At 24.0% G+C, this 27,458-nt stretch overlaps 1 protein-coding gene across 3 annotated transcripts in view; it reads right to left on the bottom strand.

The window, feature by feature from the left end:
* Nucleotides 1-27,458, bottom strand: part of LOC129615475 (cGMP-dependent protein kinase, isozyme 2 forms cD4/T1/T3A/T3B) — a 152,556-nt gene that overhangs the window by 65,743 nt on the left and 59,355 nt on the right. For 2 of the 3 annotated variants that reach the window (XM_055530716.1, XM_055530717.1), the window contains exon 3: nt 12,132-12,298. In XM_055530716.1, the coding sequence (XP_055386691.1) occupies nt 12,132-12,298 (167 nt within the window). Of the gene's footprint in view, nt 1-12,131; nt 12,299-12,825; nt 13,555-27,458 lie in introns of those variants that run through there. The other variant, XM_055530718.1, reaches the window with a different exon arrangement.

The raw sequence follows: 27,458 nt of genomic DNA, 5'->3' as shown, positions 1-27,458 counted from the left end.
TTGAAAAAATTAATTAGTACTTAACAGCACCTATTCAAGAGAACATCACTTGTACGAAATAGCCAAAATAGCAAAATTCATAACATATACAGTTAAACTACACATCGTACGCCAGGTCATTACTTATATCATGTCACCTTAACTTATAGGGTACTTTATAAAGTCGAATGGCAAAATGTCAAATATCAGTCTAACAAAATCTAATTCTTAAAAATTCACAAAAATTCTTTATATTCAAGCAAATACTGCAATATAAATAAGAATAATTTAAGATTATTTAAAGCGACATGTGGTCTAAAAACCTTTGCACTTTAATTTGAAAAAAAATATCAAAATTTTTTAAAAATAAACAAATTAAATTACCGATTATTCACATGTCCTTAGTATATTGCATAAGCACTCATACATACGTCATATTTTATGTATTTCAGCTAACATGAAAACAAAAAGGTTGCCAAATATTTAATAATAATATTATTGGAATACAACACTCATATTAATAAAATCTTGATGTTAAAGCAATTAAACTTTTGACACCCTAAAAAATTTTTTGATCATATTTCATTTATTTTATCATTTCCTTATTTAATTTTTATTTTCCAAAATTAAATTTACAAACTGCTTAACACTATGTATACAAAAGATACCTTTGTTTCCTCAGAGAACAATATTTTCAAGATTATCCGAGTAAAATTAATTGAATTGGTTGTAAGAATAAAAACAACTATGTGGTATTTATTTTTGATAACCTTACCTTTTTCGACAAGAATTTAATAGTAAATATTTATTTTTTTTTAGATAAAAATTAATAATAAACAACAACAAAAATTTTTAGATAACACTAAGATCGTGTTTGATGAAAATTTTTTACGTACATACCCATATATGTTGAGTGTATACAAATCAAAACTATAACACAATTTGATAGGAGGTTTTATTTATACGGGTTCATAATGATAAAGGCATTCATTGATAACAAACATTAATCATTTAACATCATCATTATATAAAAACATCCGTAGTTAATTGTTTTCACTATTTCAATTTTGACACTTAGGTAATCATAACCTCAATATAACTAAATAATATGTACATACATATATTGAAATCGTATTAAAATCAAATACATATTTTGCACCCATATACATACATACGTGTATAAAACTATGTGCACGCAATTATTCTGTCGTATTTGGTATAATTGACCTTAACACCTTTTCAAAATTTTCATGTCTTTTACTTATCAAAAGAACGAATTCAAATTTTAAATTTATTAGTAAATGACGTATGTATATGCATAACAAAAATGAGTGAATTAAAAAAAAATTCTGACGGAAAAACTAAAATTTACTTAAATTTTTTGCTCAACTCAACTGTTGTGACATTAAGCAACGTACATATGTCACAGAGTCCACTACGTAATTAAATTTAGTAGCAATGTATTAATGCACGTTTACTTAAATGAAATGTTTTTTTTTTAAATATAATTTAGAAAAATAACTTTAATAAATCAATAAATTTCAGAGGAAGTCGTCGTAAAGTATAATCAAGAATTATTTATTAAAATGTACAAAGTGATAAAGAAATTTTGTTGTGACTTGCGAGGTACCAAACAAATTTTAATAATCAGTAAAATGATTAGTTGAATAAATAAAAATAAAAATTAAAAATAAAAAAAAAAGGAATGAAATTTTTAATTTTTCTAAATATAATTAAAATATTTAAAATGTTGACCTAATTTGTTATAAAACAAAGAAAAAAATAACATTTTGATTTTAAAATTTGTATGTAGTGTTAAATATTAGATATGTATGTCAAAATTTTTTTTATAAAAGTCATAATTTGAACGTAAAAACGTTTGACTTATTCGAGTATATACGAGTAATAACAAGCTTACGTTGCATAGTAAATTTTGTATTGTGTATATAAGTGTGTAGCGTAAAAACATTAATGTTAAAAGGGAAATGTTTGAGTTTGATTTAATGTCATAAGACAAGTGAGTATGAATATGTCATAAGACAAGTGAGTATGAAAACAACTCATATTTACAAATAATGCAATAACGTAACGTGGCACCGTAACAAAGGTTAAGCTTTTCCAACATTTATTTGATTACAATTAGGAATACATAAATTTATTAGAATTTGATGTTGCAACTGCTATCAAACTCATACCAGCAAATCAAAAAATGTAATCAAACCGAAGTCTACCAGAAATCTAACATAAAAACTGCTAGAATCGTACAGTTGCAGAGAATTAATTTAAAATTCAGCAAAATTTCTATAATTTTTGGGGGAAAGAAGTTTTATATTTGGACATGAGACGTATGTATATTTTTCTTTGGGTCATTTTTAAACCTAAAATAAACCAAACATATTTAAAATACTCAGGCCTATTTGTAAATTTTTCTTTAGCAATTATAAGTAATCAAAACAAATTTTTTTTTGGAAAATTGTGTGTTATTGTACTCAATTAATATTTTCAATTTATTACTACAAAAATTCTTTTCAAATCACTGTCAATTTATAACAATGTAAGAGATTTCATTATTTCAAAATGAAAAGAACAATCCCATTAATAATAAAGACTTCATTAAAAATATTTGTAAACTCTGCTGATAAAGGAAGTAAGACTTAAATTCTATATCAAAAATTCCATTTAAATCCTCAATTCAAACATTTTGACAATAATGTACAAAAAGATCAAATTATATCCGAATAAAAGAATTTTTTTGTCTTTTTTTATGTGTATACATATATACAAAATATAATATATGTATATACATATATGTTTGTTAGTATTTACTTATATATGCAGTTATCTTATTCTCTTGATTTTTAAACAATACAAAAATATTCTATTGTTTTTGTTTTTAAAACTTTCCTGCATATTGAAAATTTTGATAAAGGGCACGATATAATTTGATGCGTTTGGATCAAAATTGAATAACAATTAAATTAACAACTACGCTGTGTCTGTACGTACATTCAAAAACAATAAATAATTCATATGAAATTATATGAATAACTTCTTGTCTGTTTATAATTAAATTTTAGAAGCAAATTTTTTGGATATTTAATGCATGTAGACATTGTATAGTGTTTTACACATTTTGGTTATAGTTTCAAGTATTACATTACTTAAAAGATTCCATTCAAATTTTAAGTTAAACGACTGTCCTCTGGTTGGTCTCCACAGTGTTAACTAGAAAAGAGCCATAACTCATAAAGTTTTATTTCAAATTTTTTTATATATACCAAATTTTTATTGCATATATAATTCATAATATGATAATAAACGCCAGAGCCCTCGAGGGAACGATTGGGGTAATTCCATGAAACTTAAAACATAATTTTAAAAAATTGAATACTATCAACAATCGAAATCTTCTCAAATCAAAATATTCGCAGTTTTTTATTGAATTATTGGAGTTTCACTGTGATAAAAACAAAAACAGTTGATGGTATTTAGGGAGTAGTTTAATTAGAAACACTCTAATTTCTAAATACAATGAATGTCTAAAACATAAACTTAACCTTAAATGTGGTAATTAACACAACTTGCTTGAATTAAACTTTATAAATTTTCAAGAAATGAAAAAAAAAACAGTAATTGTAACACTTGAAAAAACAAAACGTCATTTTTTTTCGTTTTATAAGATCAGCGAATGAATAAATAGTTCAAAGAATTAACTTGGGTCAGTAATCTCTTTAGAAGGTTTTTCTTTTATTTTTAAAAGAAGGTTTATTTTAAAAATAAATTTAATTAAAAATAAAACGAATTTGTTTGCTAAAAATATGCCTTAAATGAATTAAAAAAATTAAATAAATTTAAATGTACTTTTATTTGCAATAAGCAAATTAACACAATTTGGTCAATGATTAATGCGGTTACTGATGAAATACGTTTAATTACATCAGACCAAATTAATAGGAATATGTAATTAAATTGTGTTTTAAGTAAAGTAGCCATTTATTTAACATTAGAATTTAAGTGGCTTTACGAATACATATATATTTAGAAAAGGAATTTTTAAGTATTTAAAAAAAGTAATTTTTTGTTAGTTTTGCCGGGAATATGGTTAAACAACAAGATTTCCTAACAGTAATCAGCATACTTAACTGCATTAGGAAAGCACATTTACTTTGTGCATTAGGAAAATATGTGCATTTATTATACACAATTAAAAAAATTTTGTAAATTTTATAATAAAAGTGATCAAACCATCAGAACTATTTTTTAAAAATTCATAAATAATTTTAAGTATAATTAATTTTTATGAAAACAAATAACTTTTATCAACCGATACGTCCTTAACGTATACACTTCATTAAATATAAATATTGAAATAAATTTTAAATAAAATAAAAAATAATTACGTAATTTATACTAAAATTTGATTACACAAGCAATTTTTAAAGAAAATATCTGAAAAAAAAAACACATAATTTTTTTTATTTAACAAATATTTATTTAATAATCGCACACTCTATTAATATTTATTTGAATTAATTAAAAATTCATTTAAAAATTACTTATTAATTTAGAACCATAAGAAATATGGGGGGAGTTTTTATTTTTAATAAGTTAGATGTACACGTAAAATAATATTCCTGTTAATTAACAATAAAATACATAGTAAGTGTAATTCAGAATTTTGTACTGAAATTATTTACTGCAGTGACAGTTTGTTTAGTCAATGACATTTAAGTAACACTTTTCAAAATATGTACTAGAATTACCGAAGTTCATAGTTTTCCAGGGCTAGTTTATTTTAAAATATGCAATTATTACAAATGCTTAAATAATATTAAGAAAATGAAATAAAAACAACAAATAAGTTCATCTTTGATTCGGTACAGATCATATTTCTACACTTACTACTTAAAGTAAGTACTTAATTATTGTTTGGTACAATTCAACAATAGCGTCATTAACATAATATGTTGTAACTCCAAAAATTTCTCACAGTCTTCAACAAATATTTAGAGAGGATTCAATTCTAATTTAAGATTAAAACAAATAAGAAAATTCAAAATATCAGATGAATTTTTGGATCTTCATTATTATAAAATTGGCATAGAAAAGACAAAATGTATAAGGTTAAAAAATGTTTTGGAGAAAAAATGTCAGGCACTAAAAAAATCAAAGTTCCACTACTTGTAAATAAAAGAAAGACTTGTTTGAAAAAATCAACACTAAATAATTACCTATAGATATTGAAGAAAAAAAATAATAATTGATGAATTTAAAAACAGTTGAACTTGTTCAAACAAAAACCGTGAAAGATTTAAGAAAATTGAACTTAAAAACCCTTTGTTTTTTAAATCACAAGACTTGAACATAAATTTTATTTGTTTTTATTAAAATAAAATAGATAATCCATAAATTAAAAAATACATTAAAATTTACCTTTTCTATTTATTTTAGATTTCCTTTGATTCCAAATTTTAAAAGAAAATTTCCATACTTGTATTTGTTATACAAAACAAAATCTTATACAAAAATCTGTTATATTATATTGTACAGAATATTTTAATTGACTTAACATAAATAAAATAATACAACAATAATTTGCCAGTTATAATAAAATAATTAGATTATTTAATAAAAACGGAAAAACCAAAAAAAAATTAAATGATTTAAATCTAACCTAATTTTTATTATTGTTGAATTTCTTGTAAGTAAATAATTTTAGGTTAATAACGCTGTTCCATTCTTGTTTTTATTTTCTTTAAAATTATATTTTGCTATTTTTCTTATTTAATTGAAATCTTTGTGCTCTATATTTTATATAAAACTTGTATTTTATCATATACGAGCATGTAGAGTCAAAATTAATGAACACTATCCATACTAGAGTACGGGGAACTTGAACACAAAAAGAAGTACAAAAAAGTTTTTTTTTTTTTGCTTTATTTATGAAGTAATAAACTTTTATATAATTTTTTTTTCAATTTTATTTATTATATTTTCACTTTTTTATATTATATTATAATATTGATTTCTTCAATATATTTATTTTAATTTATAATATTAAATTGTCTATTTTATTTGTATAATTTATATTTTATGCTTCAAAGGAATTCACAAATAATTATAACCAACTTTTAGATTTCCAAATACTTAAAGTTTCTTATGTACTTAGATTTTATTTCGATAATCCTATATACCTATTATGATTTGTGCGAAAACAGTCCTTGTTTTTAATATTTTTATTTTACTAATGAATTGGAAATAATTTTTTACGATAATTATTACGAATATTTTAACAAGAAGAGGTTGTTTTAACAATACATTCTTGATACATATAAGTATATAGAACAAATATATTACATTATTCAATTAATTATTATTTTTGAATTAATTATTACAATAATATTATACCAAGTTATTAAAATAGTGTACTCAAATAAGTAATTGTAATACAGATAAATTAATACCTATTTTAAGTAATTATTAAATCCCAGAACAGTTACTTGCTAATGTAATTAAATAAGTAATAAATTTTCTAAAGGTAATTGAAAATTACAAATCCTGTTTATTTACGAACTTAATAATGATTGTATTAAATTACGTAAAATTTTATTATATATACTAAATTAATATACATACAACTACTTAATTAGTATATTTAAGAAATAATTACTTAATTTTTGAAGAAAACAATAATATAAAGAATAATTTGTATATGAATTACGTTTATGTATGCTTGTTTTGTTTTTGTTATACACATGTATACCAGATTTTAAAATATGAAATAAAATAACATTTATATATTTTCAACATAAAAAGACAATTTATTTATTGTAATTTTTTATTTTGAATTTTTCTTATTTTTGGGTTACGGAATTTCAAAATTAAAAACACAAAAAAAAAAAAAAACTCGATTTTAACAGTAAATTTTAAAATATTATTATACTTAAATTTTTTTATTTACTTTTTTATATTTAACCACATAAGTATAATTGTTTGTATATATATGCAACTATATTATTTTGTTCATAATTTATATAATTGTATAAAAATATACAAAATAATAATGAAACAGAAATAAAAATAAAACCGGAATTTTTTGTCTCTTCAGATTATATTAGTTTGTACATAAGTATGTATGTTAACTTATGTACGTTATTATTTCTGCATAATATGTGAACATTAATATGTGTTTATTTATACATATAGTGTTAAAATATTGTACATATTCTTTTATAGGTAATACACTACAAAATTCAATCATATGCACAATTCACAATATTCATATGATATTTTTAGCATACTTATAAATTTCGCTTTCATTTTCATTACGATCTCGAATTAAAATTATAATAATAATACAAAACCAAATAAAAAAACAAGAAATCCAATATTGTAGGTATTTTGTCACTTTTTTCTTTCTTCTATATTTTAAATAATTTTTTTAACACGATTTTTTAAAATATTAAAAAAAAATTTAAATTAAAAATGAAAATTTATTATTAAAAAAAATAAATTTTATTGTTAATTTAATAATTCCAAAAAAAAAAATATTCAATTCGAAAATTTTCCACATTTACTTGGTTTTTGAATAAAGTGTTGCATGTTTAATTATTTAAACAAAGAATTTTGTATTTGTTTACTTAAGTAAAAAAAACACAGAACGAAAAATTACATGAAAATCAAATACGGAGGAAATTCATAAAATATTCGAAATAATTACGCGAAAACAAAATCAAAATTCCAAAATAAAACAAAATACACAAAGAAATTAATAAGAATAAAAGGAAAAAAAAAATTTTAATATTTTTTTTTTTTTATTAAATCATCCGAACGCTCAAAATTGAAACACGCTGTATAACCTTTCGCGTTCGAAACTGACTAATCAACTGTTTTGTGTTTTCGGATTTTTTGTTTTCAATGCTTTTTCATTTTCAATATTTCTTCATATTTTTCTTCTATTTTATTTATAATTTTTTTTTTTGTTTCTTATATTTTTTTTGTTAATATTTTCTTCTCTTCTTGTGTTTCTTTTATGATGATGTGGTGTGCTGTGCTGTACTGATCTAGTTGTTATATATTTATTATGTATATCTTACAACAGCAGCAACACAACACAACAATTTTGAATGAATCATTTTCCATTTCGTATTGTGCATGAGATTTTTTACCTTTGAAAATAAAAAAGGCAAAAAAAAAAAGAGAAAAATAAATAACAAAAGTTGCCTTTTTTTTTTACCTTTTAATTGCCAAATGCCAGCCAGCAACGGCCGCCAACAAAAAAAAAATTAAACAAATAACAAAAATAAAATAAGAAAATATGAAAAAAAAAATAATGCGGTTTCTCTGCTATTGTTATTTGTTCATTAATACTAATTTATTTTATACAGTAATGTTTATTACAATGAACACAAATACTTAGACATAAACTGTTTAAGTGTTTGTACAGTTACAGTAAAATCCGACAAATTTTTTAAAATCTCAATGAACAAGAGAGTTTAAGAATACAATCCTTTAATATGTTTTTAGAAATAAAGTTTATCGAATATTTAGATAACCGAACTACTGAAAATATCAGTCAGATAAATTTTGACATGCTATTTTTCTAATATTAAACAAAACATTTCTTCTACTAAATTCACATTGCTTGCTTTGTCTATTAATTCGTATATCCCTAAATACAGAGAGCTTAAGTTTCGTATATAAATAGGATTTATTGAACAAAATAAACTATTTTTCGGAAAACAAATTTTTTATGTACTTCCAGTTAAAACTCCTTGAAATCGTAAAATTGTCAAGTTTTTGACAAGTTGTTGTGCCTATACCAATGGCGATTCGTAAATTTGACTCAGAAAAGTCAATCTACATGCTTATTTGAGGAGCTCGGAAGTTAAGTAACCCTCATTTTAACCTAACCCTCACTCCTAAAATTTTCGCTAAAAAAAATTAGGTCCCAAATTTAACTTTATCGACAAAAAAGCTAAATATTTTCTATAATTCCTTATTATTTTTTGGCCTAAATCTAAAATTTAATTTTTCCCAAAGCAAAAGTGGCCCTAACCCACATATTGTGGCAAATATTTTGGGAGTGAGGGTTAGGCCATTTTGCTTCTGAGCCCCTAATTTTTTCTGTAATAAAATTCTTTAAACAAATATCTGATTTTTAAGTTATTTCTTCAAATTCGCAATTATTTTAAACTGAATTTTAAAAAAAAACTAATTTTTGAGAAAATTTTTTTAAAACACGTCAATTCCAAGGACTAAAATTTTACATTTTCAAAAAATAGACCTAGGTATAACATTGTTTTTAATTAAAAATATTATTTTTAATTACTCGCAAACTTATTCTTTTTGAAAGAGAAAACACCTTCCATGAAGACCTAAAATTTGTTTCGTGGTTCTACTGTATTTCATAAAATTTGAAAAATACTTGATACATACATATACATATGTATATATACTTACATAAATATAAGTTAAATATCCCACTACATTTATCATATAAAAATAAACATAATATGAGAAATATGAATAATAAAGTGGAAATAACGTTTTGACACACTAATGTTTTGACATTTCAAAAATTAAACAGAATCTAAAAGAATTCTAGACAATCTGCATTTGCGCATATTGCTAGGAAAATTATGATGTACCCAATTTTTAAGATTTTGTTATGATCAAACTAACCTATCAAAATATAATGAAAATGTCGATAAAATTGTGGAAAGTAAGAAATTCTATATAATCACTGGTCTTAAATAAACCGATGTTTACCCTTCCATAATAGTGTTAAAGGCGTTTGACTTTGTGCAACAGCATGGTAACGTTTTTTTTTCCTTTGCAATGCATATTTAGTTTACTATCTTTTACCAAATTTTTTACCTTACCAGCAGAATACTAGCTTAGTTATTATATATACATATATTATTCTATAATTTCCACTGCTCACATTGACTAAATCAAAACAGAAGTCAAAAAACAATTTAGTATGCGAAAAGATAAAGAGAAACATTATGAAAGAAAACGAATAAAGAAACAACAAAATTGAATTAAAACCGGTTTTACAATAAAATCTTTAGTTAAAAAAAAAAACCTACACATGCATGCGTAATGTATAATATTAAAGTATAGAGAAAAAAGAGAAAAATTATAAGAAATAGGAAATATCGCAATCACAAAACCGACAACTTAAATGAGATAATGTAAAACATAAAAGAGAATACCATATGTATAATTGCATTAATGACAAATTAAGGGAGCACATCTGAATTTTATCAAAAATAAATCATCAGATGTTTTGTGCTTTTCTCTTTACAACTGTTTATAATTTACAAGGCAATACTAAGTTTTTCCATGTCAAATTCAAAGCAAAATAATAAACAGAGCGCAAAAGAGAAAACTGAATGTTAAGAGAAAAAGGGCGTCTATGTATAAGTTTTAACAAATTTAATAAGTATTTCGTGAACATGTAGTAGTGTGAAATGTAATTTAGATGTGCAGCACGGTTTATACTATGCAATTCGAAATTGCATTGGAAGCAATATAAAACGGTTTTCACGTATGTATGTATGTTGTATACATATTATTTTTTTCGCCTAGTTTAGGGGGTGATCATGCAAAGCGAAACAAACGAAGGCAAAAAATTGAAATACTTTTTTATTACATACCTACTACTTACAAATGAGTACAACAATATTATGTTTGTGTGAATGGTATTGAATATTTTATATTTGCAATTTTATGTTTTATGCATATACATATGCTATTTCCTCTCAAATTAATATAGTTGGTTTCTAATATTCAATTTTGCAATCTTTTTACCATAAGTGTTTTTTTTTTTATCTCATATGTGTAAGTTATATTTATCACATATTGTGTAGGTAAATAACTGTATTAAAAGCGTGAATAAATGTACAGTTACAATAAAATTTTGCATTCAAATTAATACTCGTAGTAATCGAGTTTGATGTAAAATCTTGCAGATTAAATGCGAACCAAATTAAAATTTTGAATGAAAAATATTTAAAGTTAATGAAATTTCAGGAATTAAAATTCAAATTACATATTTGAATATTAGAAAGTAATTCAAATGTACTATTTCAGCATTTTTATATTTTCCTAACAAAGTGTTCAAATCCGAACTTTTGAATATAATCTCAATTAATCTAAAAATGCAGATTAGATTATTAAAAGAAAATTGCATAAACCTACATCTGCGTTTATTATTTTCTAAATTCACTAAGGACGGTACTCTATAGCATGCCGTCTATATTGAGCTATGCTCCCCAATTTGATTAATAACCCGCTATACAAAATTTCAGATACAATTATTGTGACTTTATTTGACGATCTACTCAACTATTTCTTTTAAGCCTACTTTATTCTTAAACATTTCTTAAATATGTCCTCAAATATTTCTTATATATTTATTCCTACTATATAGTTTTGTATAAAGAAAGAAATATTTTTCAATTTCATAGTTCAAACTAGTTCGTTTCCCAACTCCACTTTTTGTTAGCCAAATTAAATTTTTATATTATAATTCCAAATTATTCAAAACTTATCACAAAAATTATGAAAACTAATTCGAGTTGAATTTTATTTATAATCATTAAAAACATAAAAAGCAATTTAAAATTAAATTATGGGTTCAATTAAATTTTAATATGTTTGTGTAGCCCGCCATACATAAATGCATGTGCATACACTGAATTTAATTTTAAATTGCATTGCATTCTCCTGCAACCAAAATTTTCTCAATTCAGTTTTCATTCAATAAAAATTTTTTTTATTCAAAAATATTTGCATAAATTGCGGATAACAATATTTCCAGTTATCAAATTCAACATAATGGTAAAAAAATTTTTTTTCACATTATAAATTGAAAAATGCTTTAGCCTAAATATATGCAATTTTTTTGAGTCACTTTATGCAATAAAAATTAATTGTTACTGTTATTCATATATTATTAAACATACTTTAAATATATATTTATAACACATTACGAGGATTTAGATTATTAATTGTAATTTAGTAAAAATAATCTGCATATCTCATTTTTGTATAAATTACAAAATTTATATTTTAAAATTTTATTTAAGTATAGTTTAGAAATTGAATTAAATATAATTAAATTAAACTGCAATAACACTTACCTTCCATCACATATACAATGCTGCCAACATCACCTTCTTTAATAATGAGACTTTTGGACGCATATTTAACTGGATACATACAATCAACAATTTCTCGTATTTGTGTCATATCTAAATTTTTCATAAAATCGTTATCTAATATGGCTGATTTAATTAATTCACGAGATCTATAAAAACAAAAAATATGTTATTGTATATAATAAATAATAAAAGTTACTGAATGAAAAATGAAATGGTCATTGAAATATAAGTGGCTCAAAAATTGAAATATATTCTTAATATATAAAATGTTTTTATTAATTTGCAACTAACAATTAAAATATATAAAAATATAATTATAATAATCGAATAATCTTGAGGCTTAGTAATAATCTCATTATAAATCTTAAATTTCAAATAATTAAAATTTTATTTTTTATCATTAGTACTCTTATTATTAGGAAAAAATTTCTCAAGGAACGCTTCAGAAAACAAAAATTATTTTCCTTTTCTCAAAGTGTTACTCAGTTCTAAAAGAATATTCACTATAGTTCTATTCCTGACTAGATGGCAATAGTCAAAATAAAATTCAGGAAGTGTGGTGGTGCTCAGATTAGGTTAATTATTGGTCCTAGTTTACATAATTTTTGTATACTTAATATCAAACAACCAAATAATCATATTTATACTTAAGATCACTGATCAATTTACTTACACACTATCCTTTGGAATTTTAATTAATGAATTTTCATTTAAATTAACCATTTCTGATAATGGTTCAGCTGAATATCCTTGACGTTTTATTCGTGGTTCATTTAATGAAAATACTCTTGTATTTTCCATACCAGGACTAATATCATTAAATATCATACTTGAACGACGTTGTTCTAAAAATGCTTGTGTTAATGGTCTTACAACTTGACGAAATTTATCAATTTCATTTTGTAATTCAATTATATGAAATTCTTTTTCTAAATTTTCTTTTTGTGTTATACTTAAATCTTCAGTTACTTGAATAATTTTATTTTTTAATTCTTTAATAATAATATCACGATCCTTTAATTCTTTTTCAAGTTTCCAAATATTTATTTCATTATTTTTAAAATTTTGTTGATTATTTGTTGTATCCTCGACAAGAACATTTCCATTACTATTATTCATTGTAATTGAATTTGTGGGAATTGTTGTTGTTGCTGTTATTGTTGAAGAATTCAAATGATTATTATGAGTTGGTTGATTTTCTTTTTCATCATCATCATTATTATTATCATTATTAAATGATTGTTGTTGATCTTTAAGTTTTCTATATTCTGTTGTTATATGAATTAAACGTAAATCTCGATCACGTAAATCTGTTTCAACTTTATCCAATTGTTCATTTTTATCACGTAATATATTATAAAGTGAATGTAATTCTTTTCGAAGACCTGATATTGTCTCTTCAAATACTTGTTTCTCTTTATTAGAACTCATTTTTAAATATATTATACAATATACGTTTCTTGGACAATATAAGATTCAATAAACTTTTTAAAGAGTTTTCAATTATCACATTAAATATAATTAGAATTTTTCTATAAAAATGATTTTTTTTTATTATAATTTAATTAAATTTTCTTTAACCATTGCAATAGTATAAATTTATTGTTTAAGGTCCTTGTAAAAATTATTCGAAATTGATAATTTATTCATACGTACATATTGTTACTACTTATAATAAAAGTGAAAAGTGTGGAGCAATAGCCTCGTCTTCTGCCACTACTTCAAAAAATATAAGATTTTTTTTGCGAAATTCTTAACATAATTAAACCTCACTATTTATTAAACACAAATTAACACATTTCCATTTTCAGAAGATTAAAAATTTTTTAATTTTCTAATAAAAGTGAGATATGAAATCGAAAATTCATAATTTGTTTCCAATGAGAAATCAAAGTTACTACTAAATTTCCAATTTCTTATCCAATATTTATAATAGCATAAAACATAAAGTTCATTCAAATTTATTTAAGAAGATTTAGTACTAAAAAGAATTTGTATTTAATTTAATTTATTACCGTAATAAAACCAATTTCAATTAAAAGCTAATCATAAAATAATTCGATTAAAAAAATAGGATATAAATTAACCTATATAAAGCAATTAAATTGGAACAATTTAATTGATTTTATAATCTGCTTATTAAAATTAGATTAAAAAGTTTTAACATATTTATTTACTTTAGAAAATTACCCTAGAGAGCATTTTAAAAAAATTCTTACTAATCGTTCATTTGATTATTTAGAAAAATTTATGCGTGAATTTTGAAGTTCATTTACATGTAATTTGAATAAATGCTCTCTAAAATATTTATACAAGCCCCAAATTTTTTTTATAAAGATTATAAATTGCACTTTTAAGTCACAAATCAGTTATAAAATAATTAACATTCCACACACTTATACATATTTTATTTACAACTCATAATTTCTATTTCATTCGGAGCCAAATGCTTAATTAAGTATAATTACTAAATTCTTACCAACCACTTCAAGTATATTGTCTTTGTTAATCATTGATTAATTTATGTGATTAAAACGTAATTGATATTCTAATCAATATTAATAAATTGCGATATGAACGGATAATAGTTATATTAGATAATAATTCTACTCGTATTATGAGTCAATCCTAAAACTTATAATAAAAATTTTATCTGGTCTAATATTACGTGTAGAATTCTCTATTAGTAGTAGTTAAAAAATCCCTTAAATTGAAAACGTAAATATTATTATAATTAAATTTTTCGAAGTAATTGAATTTTGTATAAAACTACTTATAATAAAAAATTTAAAAATTGTATAACATAAAATATAATGGTGAAGATCGTTGCCCTGGATTTTTATAAGATATTATTGTAAAGATGGTAAATCTGTAATACTCGTAAATGTTGCTTAGATAGAGAGTATAATAACCTACAATTATAACACTTTTTAGAGTTGTGATAAAAAAAGAGAAGCTAATGGTGGTTAGCTGGATAAATAAATTGTGGAACCGAAAAAAATTAAGCCAATTAGCCAATTAGTTTTACAAAAAATACAATTTGTCGTTCTGTTGAGCTCGAATTAATTGAAATTTTCTTATAAGAACTAAACGTAAGTCTAATAAGAGCGCAAATTTCGTATTTCGAATACATATTTTTTTAATTGTTGTTACTCTTAAGTGAGAATTCGTCATAAATTTAGAATACCAATGTACACCAGAACAAACGAAAGCGTGTGTATCCAAAGTCCAGTATGATGTGATCAAAGTTCTTTTGTTCCTTTAAAAACAATTCATTGTACATCTTCAGATAAGAATCATAATACCTTCATTAGAAAGTTAATTTTTTTTAATTTTTCGTGATGCTTTATCAATCCCAATGATACAATTTAATTAAAATCAAAAACAAATATTCAAAAAATAAAAAAAAAAAATAACAGAACATTATTTTTAGGCGTATATTGCGGTCAACTTCAAATCAATAAAAAATAAATTGGAATTTTAACGCAAACTCATAAAAAATTATTTTGATTGCCTAAATAAACTACATAAATTTCTTTTTGGAACTGTAAATTTTCTGTTTTTAACTGGAAAACTTATTTGATTTTAATTTTTAGTAAGAAAACAATTTAATGAACAGAATGGGGTTAACATTTTAACAAATAATGTATGAAAAAAGGAATTGAAATTGGGAAATTGTGATTAATGTAAAAGAAAAAAATGAAATCTGTTATTACAATAAAAGATCAATTAAATTGTATTTTACAAAATAATTTAATCGAAATTAAAGTAAGATCAATTAGAAAACTGAATTTAATGGAACAGTGTTTTGTACATGAGAATTAAAAGGGTAATAAGGAACAACTAATGGAAATTTCTTCATACAACTGCAAAGCAAATGAAAGACGTTATCTTAGGAGTCAAAGTAGAAAAATTAAAAAAACTTTTTCTCTGCGAACTGGACTCGAACCAGTGACCCACTGCTTTCCAGACGGACGCTCTACGAACTGAGCTACAGAGGTTTAAAAATTACATAAGATACTATACGCAATCTTCTATTTAAACACACAATCACAAAAACATATAAATAGATATTGTGCCTATTATACTAATAATATTGCTAATTATCAATACAACGTGTAATTATTTATAATTTATTATTAATTCTTACAAAAATAACTAATGGTGATTTCTTTAGTTTTGCCGGAGAAGTTGTACAATAAGTATTTGGAAACAGTCATGAGAGATTTTTGTGTTAATCGTAGAAGGTTCTATGGTTTTATAAATTATAAAATTAGATCTAATGACTACCCGTTTTGTATGGTACCCGTCTCTTGGACCAATATTCGAACAATTTTGTGGTCTATCATTAGTGTGCCGTTTGTGGTTTTGCGTAAAAAATCTTCTAATTTTGGCCGTCTACTTTGTTTGTTATTTAATCTTTCATTGACTACTGGTGTGTTTCCCGGAATTTGAAAAGTCTTTTGTCGTGCTTGTTCATGATTGTTCATTATTGTTTGATTAATATTTTATAAGTTTGATTATAGCTAAGATGTCCACTATTTGAGCGATCTGAGGTCTGTACTTTACTGAGGTCTGTACCTTCCTTTACTGACTCCCCACTATTCTTTTCCTCGCTCATCAAGTGATGGCGATTTTGCTAGGCAATTTGATAATCACACTTTTGTGCGTCTAAATGATGATTGTTTTAAATCTTTTGTGCAAAATAAATTTGTGTGGCAGTTGATGCTTTGCTTAAGCAATTCGTTAAATATATATATATATATATAAATTAGTAATAAGGTAGTAAAGAATTTTTTATAAAAAATTTTATTAAAACACAATAATGAGGCAGGATCACCGAAATTTCAAGAGCTCCGTGTGTTTAAAGACTCTTTAAAAAACTTTTTTATACTGAGAAAGTGTTAAAAAAGTAAAAAAATAACTAAATAAAACTATTCAAAAAAGGATCTAGGGGATTTGTAAAATCAAGCACCTACTTTTACTATTATTTATTTCTAAAAACAAGTAGCTCAGCAGTGAATTTCCTTAATTTCACGATGTTATCATTATTATATTGAAACAAATATTAAGTTTCCACCAGTTTTTTAAATAATTTACAAAACAATAAAATAATACAAGCTTTATATTGTCTAGGGCTCCAAATTAACATTACAATTACTTTTTTATAGCTAGACACTATTCAAAAATTTATGAAAAATAAATGTGTACTATACCGGCAAATATTTAATATAATTTTTTTTATTTATAGAAAATTTCTTTATTTTTCTGTTTATCAAGTACTCAAAATTAAATTTAAAATATGGTAAAGAATTTTATAAAATTTATTTTTATTTATACAATAAATTTTTTTTAAATAAAAAATAACTTCAATCAAAATAAAATAAAAACCATATTTTTTTTCATTAAAATTATTTTTAGTTTAGGGTATTGAAGGTCATTGATCCGCGTATAGTTACGAGTAAATATTTTATGTTAATAATTTGTTGACTGCTAAACATTATTGACAGTCAATTATTTTTATTATATCACAAATTTATTATTGAATATTATGTATTTTATATTAAAAATTATTTAAGAGCACATACTAAACGGTTATTCACATACTTAAAAAAATCGATTTAATAAAATTTAGTTTTTATAAATGAAATACACAATCTGATACACTGATTTATTTTAAACGATGAGTGGCGAATTAAAATCCATTATACAAATTGTAAATACATTGAAATCTGAAGTGGTTTTTAAGAATAATAGGGCATACAATGAATTTACATATGAATGAAATAATAATAAACGAGTAAATAATATAAACATACATAGTAATATTTCGTGCAAGATCGCTCTTTTAACTTTTGATTAGCTGAACATTTCTAGAAATCTCATGCATACATATTTTAAGCAAAAGTTACCCTAACAGGTTTTTTTTTTATTCCTACGAGGGTTGTCCCAGAATTAAGTAGCCTAACCAAGAAAACACAAAAATTTTGAAAAAAAAATAAGCCCGGTAGAAAGCCCTATCATTTTAAGGATTAACTGTCACACTTTTATTTTTTTTTATTTTTTTCAAATTACCGACTATTAATAGCGAAGCTTTTCAGTAAATTTTTAATATGGATAAAATTGGTCATTGTTATGTCATTCAATATTTTAATTTGAAAGTTCTTAGTCCAGCTGGTATCAAAAGTGAACTAGATTCTACACTAGGGGAGTCCGCTTCCTCATATGCAATGATTAAAAATTGGGTAGCGCAGTGTAAACGTGGCCGTACGAGCTGTGAAGATGAACATCGCAGTGGTCGATCAGATGAGGTCACCACGACAGAAACGGCTAAAAAAATCCACAAAATTATATTAGACGACAGTCGATTGAAAGTGCGTGAGTTATCTGATATATGAGGCTTATCAAAAAGTGCTGTACATAGGATATTGACCGAAAATTTGGACATGAAAAAGCTTTGCGCAAGATGGGTCAAGCTTTTATAGATGATATATAAAATTTTGGTTTTCGAGGATTTTTTTTTTAGCTTTTAAGGCTGTTCAGCGTCAAAAATTAGAAAAAAAAAGGTTTATATACCGCCTTAAGCTGTGACTTCATAAATTATGAGTCGATTTACCAAAACAAAATTTTCTAAAAATTTTTGATCTACTCTTTTAAACTGCGGAACATCTTCTTTTTTTTCTTTTACAAACTTTTTTGCCCACTACTAATTTTTTTTGGTAAAAATAAGCAAGCTAATGTTGTTTTTCTTTTTTTTTTTAATTTTTTATTTTGGAAATTTTTTTGGATATCTAACAAAATAAATAATGAAAATTTTTGGCGCGAAGCAAAAGGCTGTCAGTCAAACTGTCAATTATAACATACATTGCCATTTTTTACCCAGGAAGGCGTTCACGACTTTTTGAGTTGAAAATTAAAAAAAGAGAGAACTTGAAGATTTTCGAAATTTACTTTGATTGACAAGTGAAAATCTTCTTGCAAGCACAGAAAATTGAACAAGAATTTATTTTAATCTTACAGTATAATTTGTTTGGGCTGGATCACAATCAAATATTCTTCAAATTTGGATTGCTTTAAATACAACCGGCCAACCTTATTTAATTTGTAAGTGATATCTCACATTTTTTAAATGAATGAAGACTATACCCCATAACTATAAAAAATGATTCTCAAACAAACAGTACAATAAAAAATCACAACTAAATATTATTATTACTAAATGCTAAATCCTTAATAATTATACAATTGCTCATTAACCTTAAAAAATTAAAAAAAAAGGTTAACCTAATTAAGAAATTGAATTGAATTTATGATAGTAACTGTTTTTGACTCACAAGCAAAGACATATTTAACGTTTATAAATTCAAAACAAAAAAAAAATAAACATGTAAAGATTTACGTGATCTCATTGTTATTCAATATTGTAAGCAGACAAAATTTTACATTTTTCCTTAATTTTCGAATGTTAGCCCTTTTTTCGAAATAAATATAAACCCTAGTATATTTAGTATTATATTAACATATACACGCTATTGTAAATATGTATAGGTAAATATAAAATATGGGCTAGTGACATAAATTGCATTTTTTGACCTTAATCAAAAATCATAAATATAAAAACAGAGATTTTATTATTTTTTTTTTAATTTAAACGTATGGATTCATGCATGTGTGCAAGAAAAATAAAAAATTCCTTGAAAACTAAAAATATAAAATTAAAATTTTATAAAGACCTTGTCCAAATAGAGCAGCATAATTTTATGTAAGTTGTGACCTAAAGTCAAAAAAAAGACAAAAAAAAATTAAATGAAAATAAAAACTTTTTAAATAATTTTAATAAAAGCCATAAACCTAAAGATTCTCATTAAATTTTCACAAAATCATCATCACTGACAGCCATCACGTCATCACAGAAAACAGAAATGTGCAGAACAAAAATTATTCAAAATAAAGAGTGATAGGCTTGTCATTTTATCTGACGCTCTCAACTCAAATACAGTAAGAAAAAACAAAATGCGAAGTATAAACAAAATATGCTCTCAAAATTATCATAAGAGCATAAAAATAATGTGAGAAAAGAAATGATAACATTTAACATTTTATCACTGCATTGCAATCAACATCACTGTTAAGTCTTAATATATGTGATCTATGAGGGCATGTTAGACAAGAACGTCATTTTATTTTACAGTGAGATAAAATTTAAGATTAATTGTAATGATTTTAAATTAAAACAAAAGATCGTTAAAATTATTTTCAAGTTTAGAAATGTCAACTACTTTGGTAAATTGTTATAAACACATATACATAAATAATAAGATATTCTGATATCTATTTTGGCATAGAAATTTTATTGCTTTACATTTTAATAGTGAGAATAAAAAACAATTATTATTTTACATAAGTACATACGCAAACACTATTACATAACACGCATATAAACACATATACATACACATTTCAAATTGAAAAGCTTGATTTCTAACTATATATTTAAACTTTTTTAAATTTAGAATTATAAAAATAATTTTAAAAAGTAAAAATATTTTTAATTCACAAATTATTTTTTCATTCACATGCACATAAACTGCATTTATAACAAAAATAATGTAAAAAAAAAATAAGTAGAATTTATAAAAGTAGACAACCTTGTTGTAAACTTGAAGTTAAAATAATCATTGCGTTTATGATCAATTCTCGGTGTATGTATCTATATTTGTAGTAGATCGTTTTGCAATAGATTACTTATAAATGAAATAATTAAAATAAAAAATTAAGCACTTATACTCGTACGTATAGAACATATTCCGACACTGATAAAAATAACGTACTTAATTTTGAAAATATTCTGGAAATGTTTTAAAAACATAGGTTCGTTTAAAAGCTTTAAATTTATCTTAATTTTTACAGACAACATTGCATAACAATAAGGGAGAAAATGCAAGTAAATGCATTTTTGAATGTAAACGGAACATAACAGCATCCCGACTGTAACTGGGATATAGGATGACTGACGTCTTCTTGATGATTCATTAAAATTGATGATGACGGATGATAGTCAATAGCAAATAGTTTAATTTTCCAGATAATAATATAATAAACATATTTTGTAAATAAGCCCTCCCGAAAATATGGCGGACCAAAAAAATTTGTTGGTGAAATTAAGTACCGCGACAACTCAGCCTTTCTTTTCGGAGTTTATATTCAGAGGAAAAAATCACGTTTCACAACAATTTAGTCCCATAAAATGAATCCATTACAAGAATATCTTTAGAGGCATATTAACTAGAAAGTTGTGTTAAAATCTTTAGCAAACGGTTTACAAACATCTTTAAAATCTCACATATAATACCGTTCCATTGAACTAATACGAGTAAATTAATTCGAACTTTTAGAATAAGAAGAATATGTAAATTAAATTCGAATTACTAGAAAGAGTTGAATTGCAAAGGAGAATTGTTACTTAGAAATTTAACAACAAATTTTTGACACTCCTATAGAATTTTGGATCAAAATGGTTTTAATTTGAGCCCTATTAATAAAAATTGATGTCAAACAATTTGATAATCTCAACTTTGTGACATTAATTTGAGAAAACTAGAATTTACATTCGAAATTGAGGAAAATGGAGTGTTACCTTTTTTGGACTTATTGGTGAAAAGAAAATCTGAAAAAATTGGATTCAAGATATATAGGAAGAAAACAACAACACAAAGATGCATTCCAAAGGACTCGTACCATTCAACGAAACATAAAATGGCGGCGTTCAACTCTATGATCCATAGAATGCTAACCACACCGATGGACAGACACGACTATAGATCAGAAGTAAACTTCATTTTGGACACGGCTGTGAAGAACGGTTATTCTACTGAACGTATTAACAAACTCATTAGGAAGAAAAAACGAAAAATTGAGCAGGAGAATAAGAGCACATTGTTTAAACAGAACAGGATATTGGAAGAACAAAGAACAACATGGGCATCTTTAAGTTATGATCATCACTGTACAAACTTGATAAATAAACAACTAAGGAAACACAATATTCGGACATCGGAAACCATTAGTAAATATCAGCTTGGGAGTTTGTTAAATTCGGCTAAGGATAAATTGAAGATACATGAAAGATGCGGTGTGTACAAAATCAATTGTAATAATTGCGATAAATTTTACATAGGACAAACGAAGAGACCCGTTACAACAAGACTTAAGGAACATTTAAGTGAAATAAAACGTGCAAGGAGAGTAGGATTTAACCGGATTTTCGATTCTATGGTTGCAAAACACATTTATGAAACGGATCACACAATCACGGAAGATAACTTAAAGGTATTAAAAGAGGTAAAAGGAAAACACAGGAGAGAAGTTCATGAAAGCATGCAGATATACAAATCAAACAAGGACTGCCTACTAAACACGGATGAAGGTAACGCGGCTACTTGGCTCTTTAAATTAATTATTTGACCAGTTTTAAGGTTTAAAACAGGTATAAATTTAGTTTGTAAAAAATAAAAAAAAAAAAAAAAAAAAAAAATTATAAATAATCAAATTCTAGATTAAGTCAGGAAGATTATTTTAAGTCAGGTATAATATTCCTAATTTTAATAGATTTCAATTTTTATTGTTTGTTGTCTTAATTAGAAGAAAATCAGCTTTGATAAAGTGCGTATGTAGCGCACGAAATATATTAGCGAAAAATAAAAGTATTTTATTCCGAATAAAAGGAAGTTTTCTTTTCACACCAATAACAAAAAAAAAAAAAAAAAACTAGAGAATTCTCAGAATTTTTCAATCTATACTAGAACTCGTACACCCAGATAAATTTAAACAATATTTTCGGTTTTTTAATAACTTGAAACAATTTAATTATTCATGTTAGAAATATATTAATTAATGACAGCCTAACAATATTTTCTTATTTGCTCAATTTGCTTATATAATCAAACAATTTTGAAAAAATTTTTCTCAGTATAAACAATTGTACACTTTTCATGTCATGTTTTTTGTTCTTGATATTCTAAACTTAATTTTTTATGTTTTATTTGCTGTTTTATTCTATTAATAGTTAAAAAGAGAGAAGAAATAATTAAAAAAAAATTTATTCTTTTTAAGATCAATTTGTGTATATGTAGATTTATATGTTTATACAGATGTACATTGTGTATCGATATTTTATTTATGAACCGAAATATTGAAAAAAAAAATAAGTAAAATTTTGTTTTATTTTTAAATTTTACTTGTGTATAAAAATATATTTTAATTTTAAAATAAATTAGCACCTGTTGCGAAAAAATAAAAAATGCGCGTATCATCGCATACTTGTGATATACAATGATATTTTAATATTACCTTAATTTATAATCAAATTTTAATAATGTAAAGGTTGTATGTAGGTGTAAGAACAGAGATTATGCTCAAATTTACATTTAATCCCTCTCAGTATGCAAGGTTGCAGGAATGATGCCTAAAGCAAAAAAAAATTGAAAGGGAAAGTGCTCAGCAGCATGATATTTCCATAATAGTAATATTCTTAAAAATAAACACAGACTTGCTGATATCATCAGAAAATCCAATTTGTTTAACTTAACAATTTAATATTAAATTATATCATTGCCAGCAAGATTGGAATAAGAGTTCATCTTTTTTATGCTCTATTGCAGCATTTATCATTTGCAGCATTTATAATTAAGTTACAAAAGCCTATAACTATTACCCCCTTTATATAGCCACTTTAACCATACTTGAAGCCTTTTTCATGTCCTTATAAAAATTACTTGACATAAAATTTGCTTCACTCAAATCATTAAAAAAATTTTGCTCACTTGACTTGAAATGTTATTAATGACTGAAAATATAATAGCTAAACCTCATTTTCGGACTTTAATGCTAACATAGTAAGAATCCAGCTTGAGTTTCGTGATAATTCTAAGTCAAGTACTCAAACTATGTTTATTTTATTATACAAACTTTGAACTTTAATATTTACATACCATACGAACAAGAGTATAATAAAAATGTATTTTAGATATAAAAACAATAACTGTTGCGATAATAAAAAAATATAAATAGAATATTATCAAAAATTATTAAGGTTAAAGTTATTTTTGAACAAAATTGGCTACACACTAAAATATATATGTATACAAAAAAAATTTATACAATTAATTAATCTGATTGTTTGTGTTAATTGATTACCCGAAAATAGCTCTCTAATTGATTTCTATAATTGAAATTTCTATTCAAAACTGAACAATATTTTATCATATGTTTCTATGTAACATTATTGGGAGTGAAGTGAGCAATTTATTTTTTTGTATTTGAATTTAAAATTAAAGTTATTCAAAATTATTATGCCTTAATTATTAGCTTAAATAGATTGATAGATACAGGAGCTGTATGATATGCGATGACAGTTACTCTACTACTATTACTTATACGTGCATGGAGAATTTTATGACTGACTAAAGATTTCGTCATACTATTATGTAAGGCAGAATATGATTTTTGACAAAAAACCTCAATTATTTATCTCAAAAACAGTAAAAGAGTAAAAAATTTATGATATTATATTTTGAATTGTTACAACCGGTACAAAGCAAATATAGTTGAAACGAAACACTCACGGTAATTCATGAAATCGGGAGGATTCGTTTACCAAGATTTGTGTAAAAACTATTATTTTTTCAAAGAATGTTTGAAAGATGGCTTAGCTTAATATTAGTAAAAGAACATGTTATCGATAATAGATGTTAAACATACAGTCAAATTTTTTTGATATGTTGAAAATAATTTTTGACATTTTCGTTTAGCTTCTAATTTGAATGTTATAAGTGAATTACTATTATAAAAAATTACAACCTTTAAACTTTCAAAAATAATTAATATAAAATTTTTCTTTATATGCCGCACAAATAATTTTCAGGATGACTGCACACGGTAGCAAAATTTTTACGTCAAAATGCCCCAAATTCTCGGAAAATTGTTTAACTAGTAAACAAATATTACATATGTATACGTACATGTAAGAATCACTCTTTAATGTTCAAAAACGAAAAAAAAATGATTCTATTTTGAAGTTTTCTGGAGAAGACACGTTAACGAGGCTTGTCGCTATAGCGTTTAAAAATTATAAAACCGTAGAATCAAAAAAATTTCAATTAGTTCACGTTTCCTATAGTTTAATGGTTTTCAAGTAACATAAAATAATTATTTTAATTTATGAAATACTTGTACTAGGGGTGTTCTAAAGATCAAATTTTTTTTTTTTTTGTTTTGACTCTATTTATTTTAAAAACATGTTTATTAAAATATTAAAATAAGCAGTAGGTATAATTACTGTATTTGCAAGTATATAGAAAATATTTCAAGAAATGTTTTATAAGAATCATATTTCACATTAGGCGTAAGTTGTGACTAATTAATTATTGAATTAATTTAAATATAATTGCAATCCAATTATCTATAACTAAGCAATTTAAATTGAAAAACCAAAATTGACATTCAATTTTATAATGAATACCCAAATCCAAAAAGTATATCCAAAATTTTCAATACAAATTTTAATTGTAGATCGTATAAAATAACCTTAAACTGCAAAAATTTTTTATTTTAATTTTATTTTTTAAATTGCTTTAAAAATCCTAGATTCGAAAATTGCCAATCCTTATTAAAAAAATTATGCGTTTTTTTTTTTTAAATAAATTTAATTATTTTTTTTTTTAATTAATCGAAAGTGAGTAATATTGAAAGTGAAATTTTTTAATCATAAATTTTATAAATAGTTTTTTTACACAGTTTCGTTTTTCACTTTTAATTCAATTATAATTTTAGACATGTAATTGTTAAAGACCTTCAAATTCATAATATAAAAATACTATTGCAATGTCACACACAAAAAAAAATAAATTGGAACAAAAATTAAAATTTAAAATTGTAAAACCGCACGCACACACATTTTTTTTTTTAATTTTATTTTGTAATAACAGTTGTAATGAAAGGTGTTCTCTTTTTTTTTGATTATTTAAAAAAAAAATATTCTTCAAAATATTTTAAATATCTTTTTGTAAATTTTTGACATTTCAGTAATATTTGAGTAATAATTTAAGTAAAATTTTAAAAATAAAAAAAAATTAATGAAAATTTTACGAATTTATTTTTTCGACTTTGACTATAAAATATAACAGAGTAGTTGTAGTATTCATGGCCGCGATAAATTGCAAACTGTTCTCAGAAAAATTTTTGCAAATTGTGAATACTTTTTTAATTTTTAAAATTCTCACTCAACATAACTTTTTTTTTCTGTTTTCTTTTAATATCAATAAAGAGAAAAACGCACAAAACTATAAAAAAAAAGGCTCGATAATTTTTATTTTGTTTTTTTTTTTTCATACTTTATTTTGATATTTTTACTCTGTATTATTTTTAAAATTTTGTTATCTTTTTATTTTTTTGTGTGTTTTCATTTTCTTTGTGCAAACATAATGGTATACATACCTAATTTGAGTTTAGCTACTAAGCGGTTCGCGCATTTAAATATTTTTGAAAAACAGTAATTGATAAAAAATTTATAAGTGGATCGAATTTTTGTTTACAGGTGTTAAAATATTTACGATCTTCGAGAAAATCTTGTAAAATTAAAGAAACGTGCTTTGAGTAAATTAGGCTTAGGCCTTAGATTTTAGTTTGTAAAAAAATGCTTTGTAAAAAAAATTTTTACAAGATTACAATCTGTAATTTTTAGTTATAACCAAAAGCTCAACAAAGCATTAGTTGTGAATCTGAACGGGAAAAAAAGACATAATTGGTAAAAATACATACATACATATATTCACTAATTTTTCTTACATCTCTTATGGATAACTTTATGGATCTTCTAGTGCCAATTTTCAAATATATTCAACAGTTCTTTAGTATTCGAAAATTGTAATCAAAGCATACATGAATGTTCTACTTCGAGCTCGAAAATTGTCGGCGTATGAATTGTTCTAAGCCCTCAGCACTTGGTCCCTGCTCTTTTAAAACATTTGTTACAGTAATCTGAAGTAGAACATTCTGCACTTTTATATACTTCTTTTGTAACCAGTAGTGGAAAAACATTAAACAGGATCATAAAATAATTTGATTCCTGAAATATTTGCAAATTAAAATAAAAACAAACAGTGCGATAGCATTCAATTTTTGTCGTTAATTATTCACCTTCAAACATTCTTTAAAGTTTCTTGATGTTATTTCGAAATATCTGCTTTTAACTCACGGAATTTTTAATAGGCACTTCAATTTTTATGTTGCTCATTGTATCAACTGCAT

The sequence above is a fragment of the Condylostylus longicornis genome, unplaced genomic scaffold, assembly GCF_029603195.1.
Source record: "Condylostylus longicornis isolate FDR11 unplaced genomic scaffold, ASM2960319v2 ptg000135l, whole genome shotgun sequence".
In the NCBI taxonomy this organism is placed as follows: Eukaryota; Metazoa; Arthropoda; class Insecta; order Diptera; family Dolichopodidae; genus Condylostylus; species Condylostylus longicornis.
The sequence above is the reverse complement of the archived record's forward strand: the minus strand, read 5'-3'. Positions and strand labels throughout refer to the sequence as shown.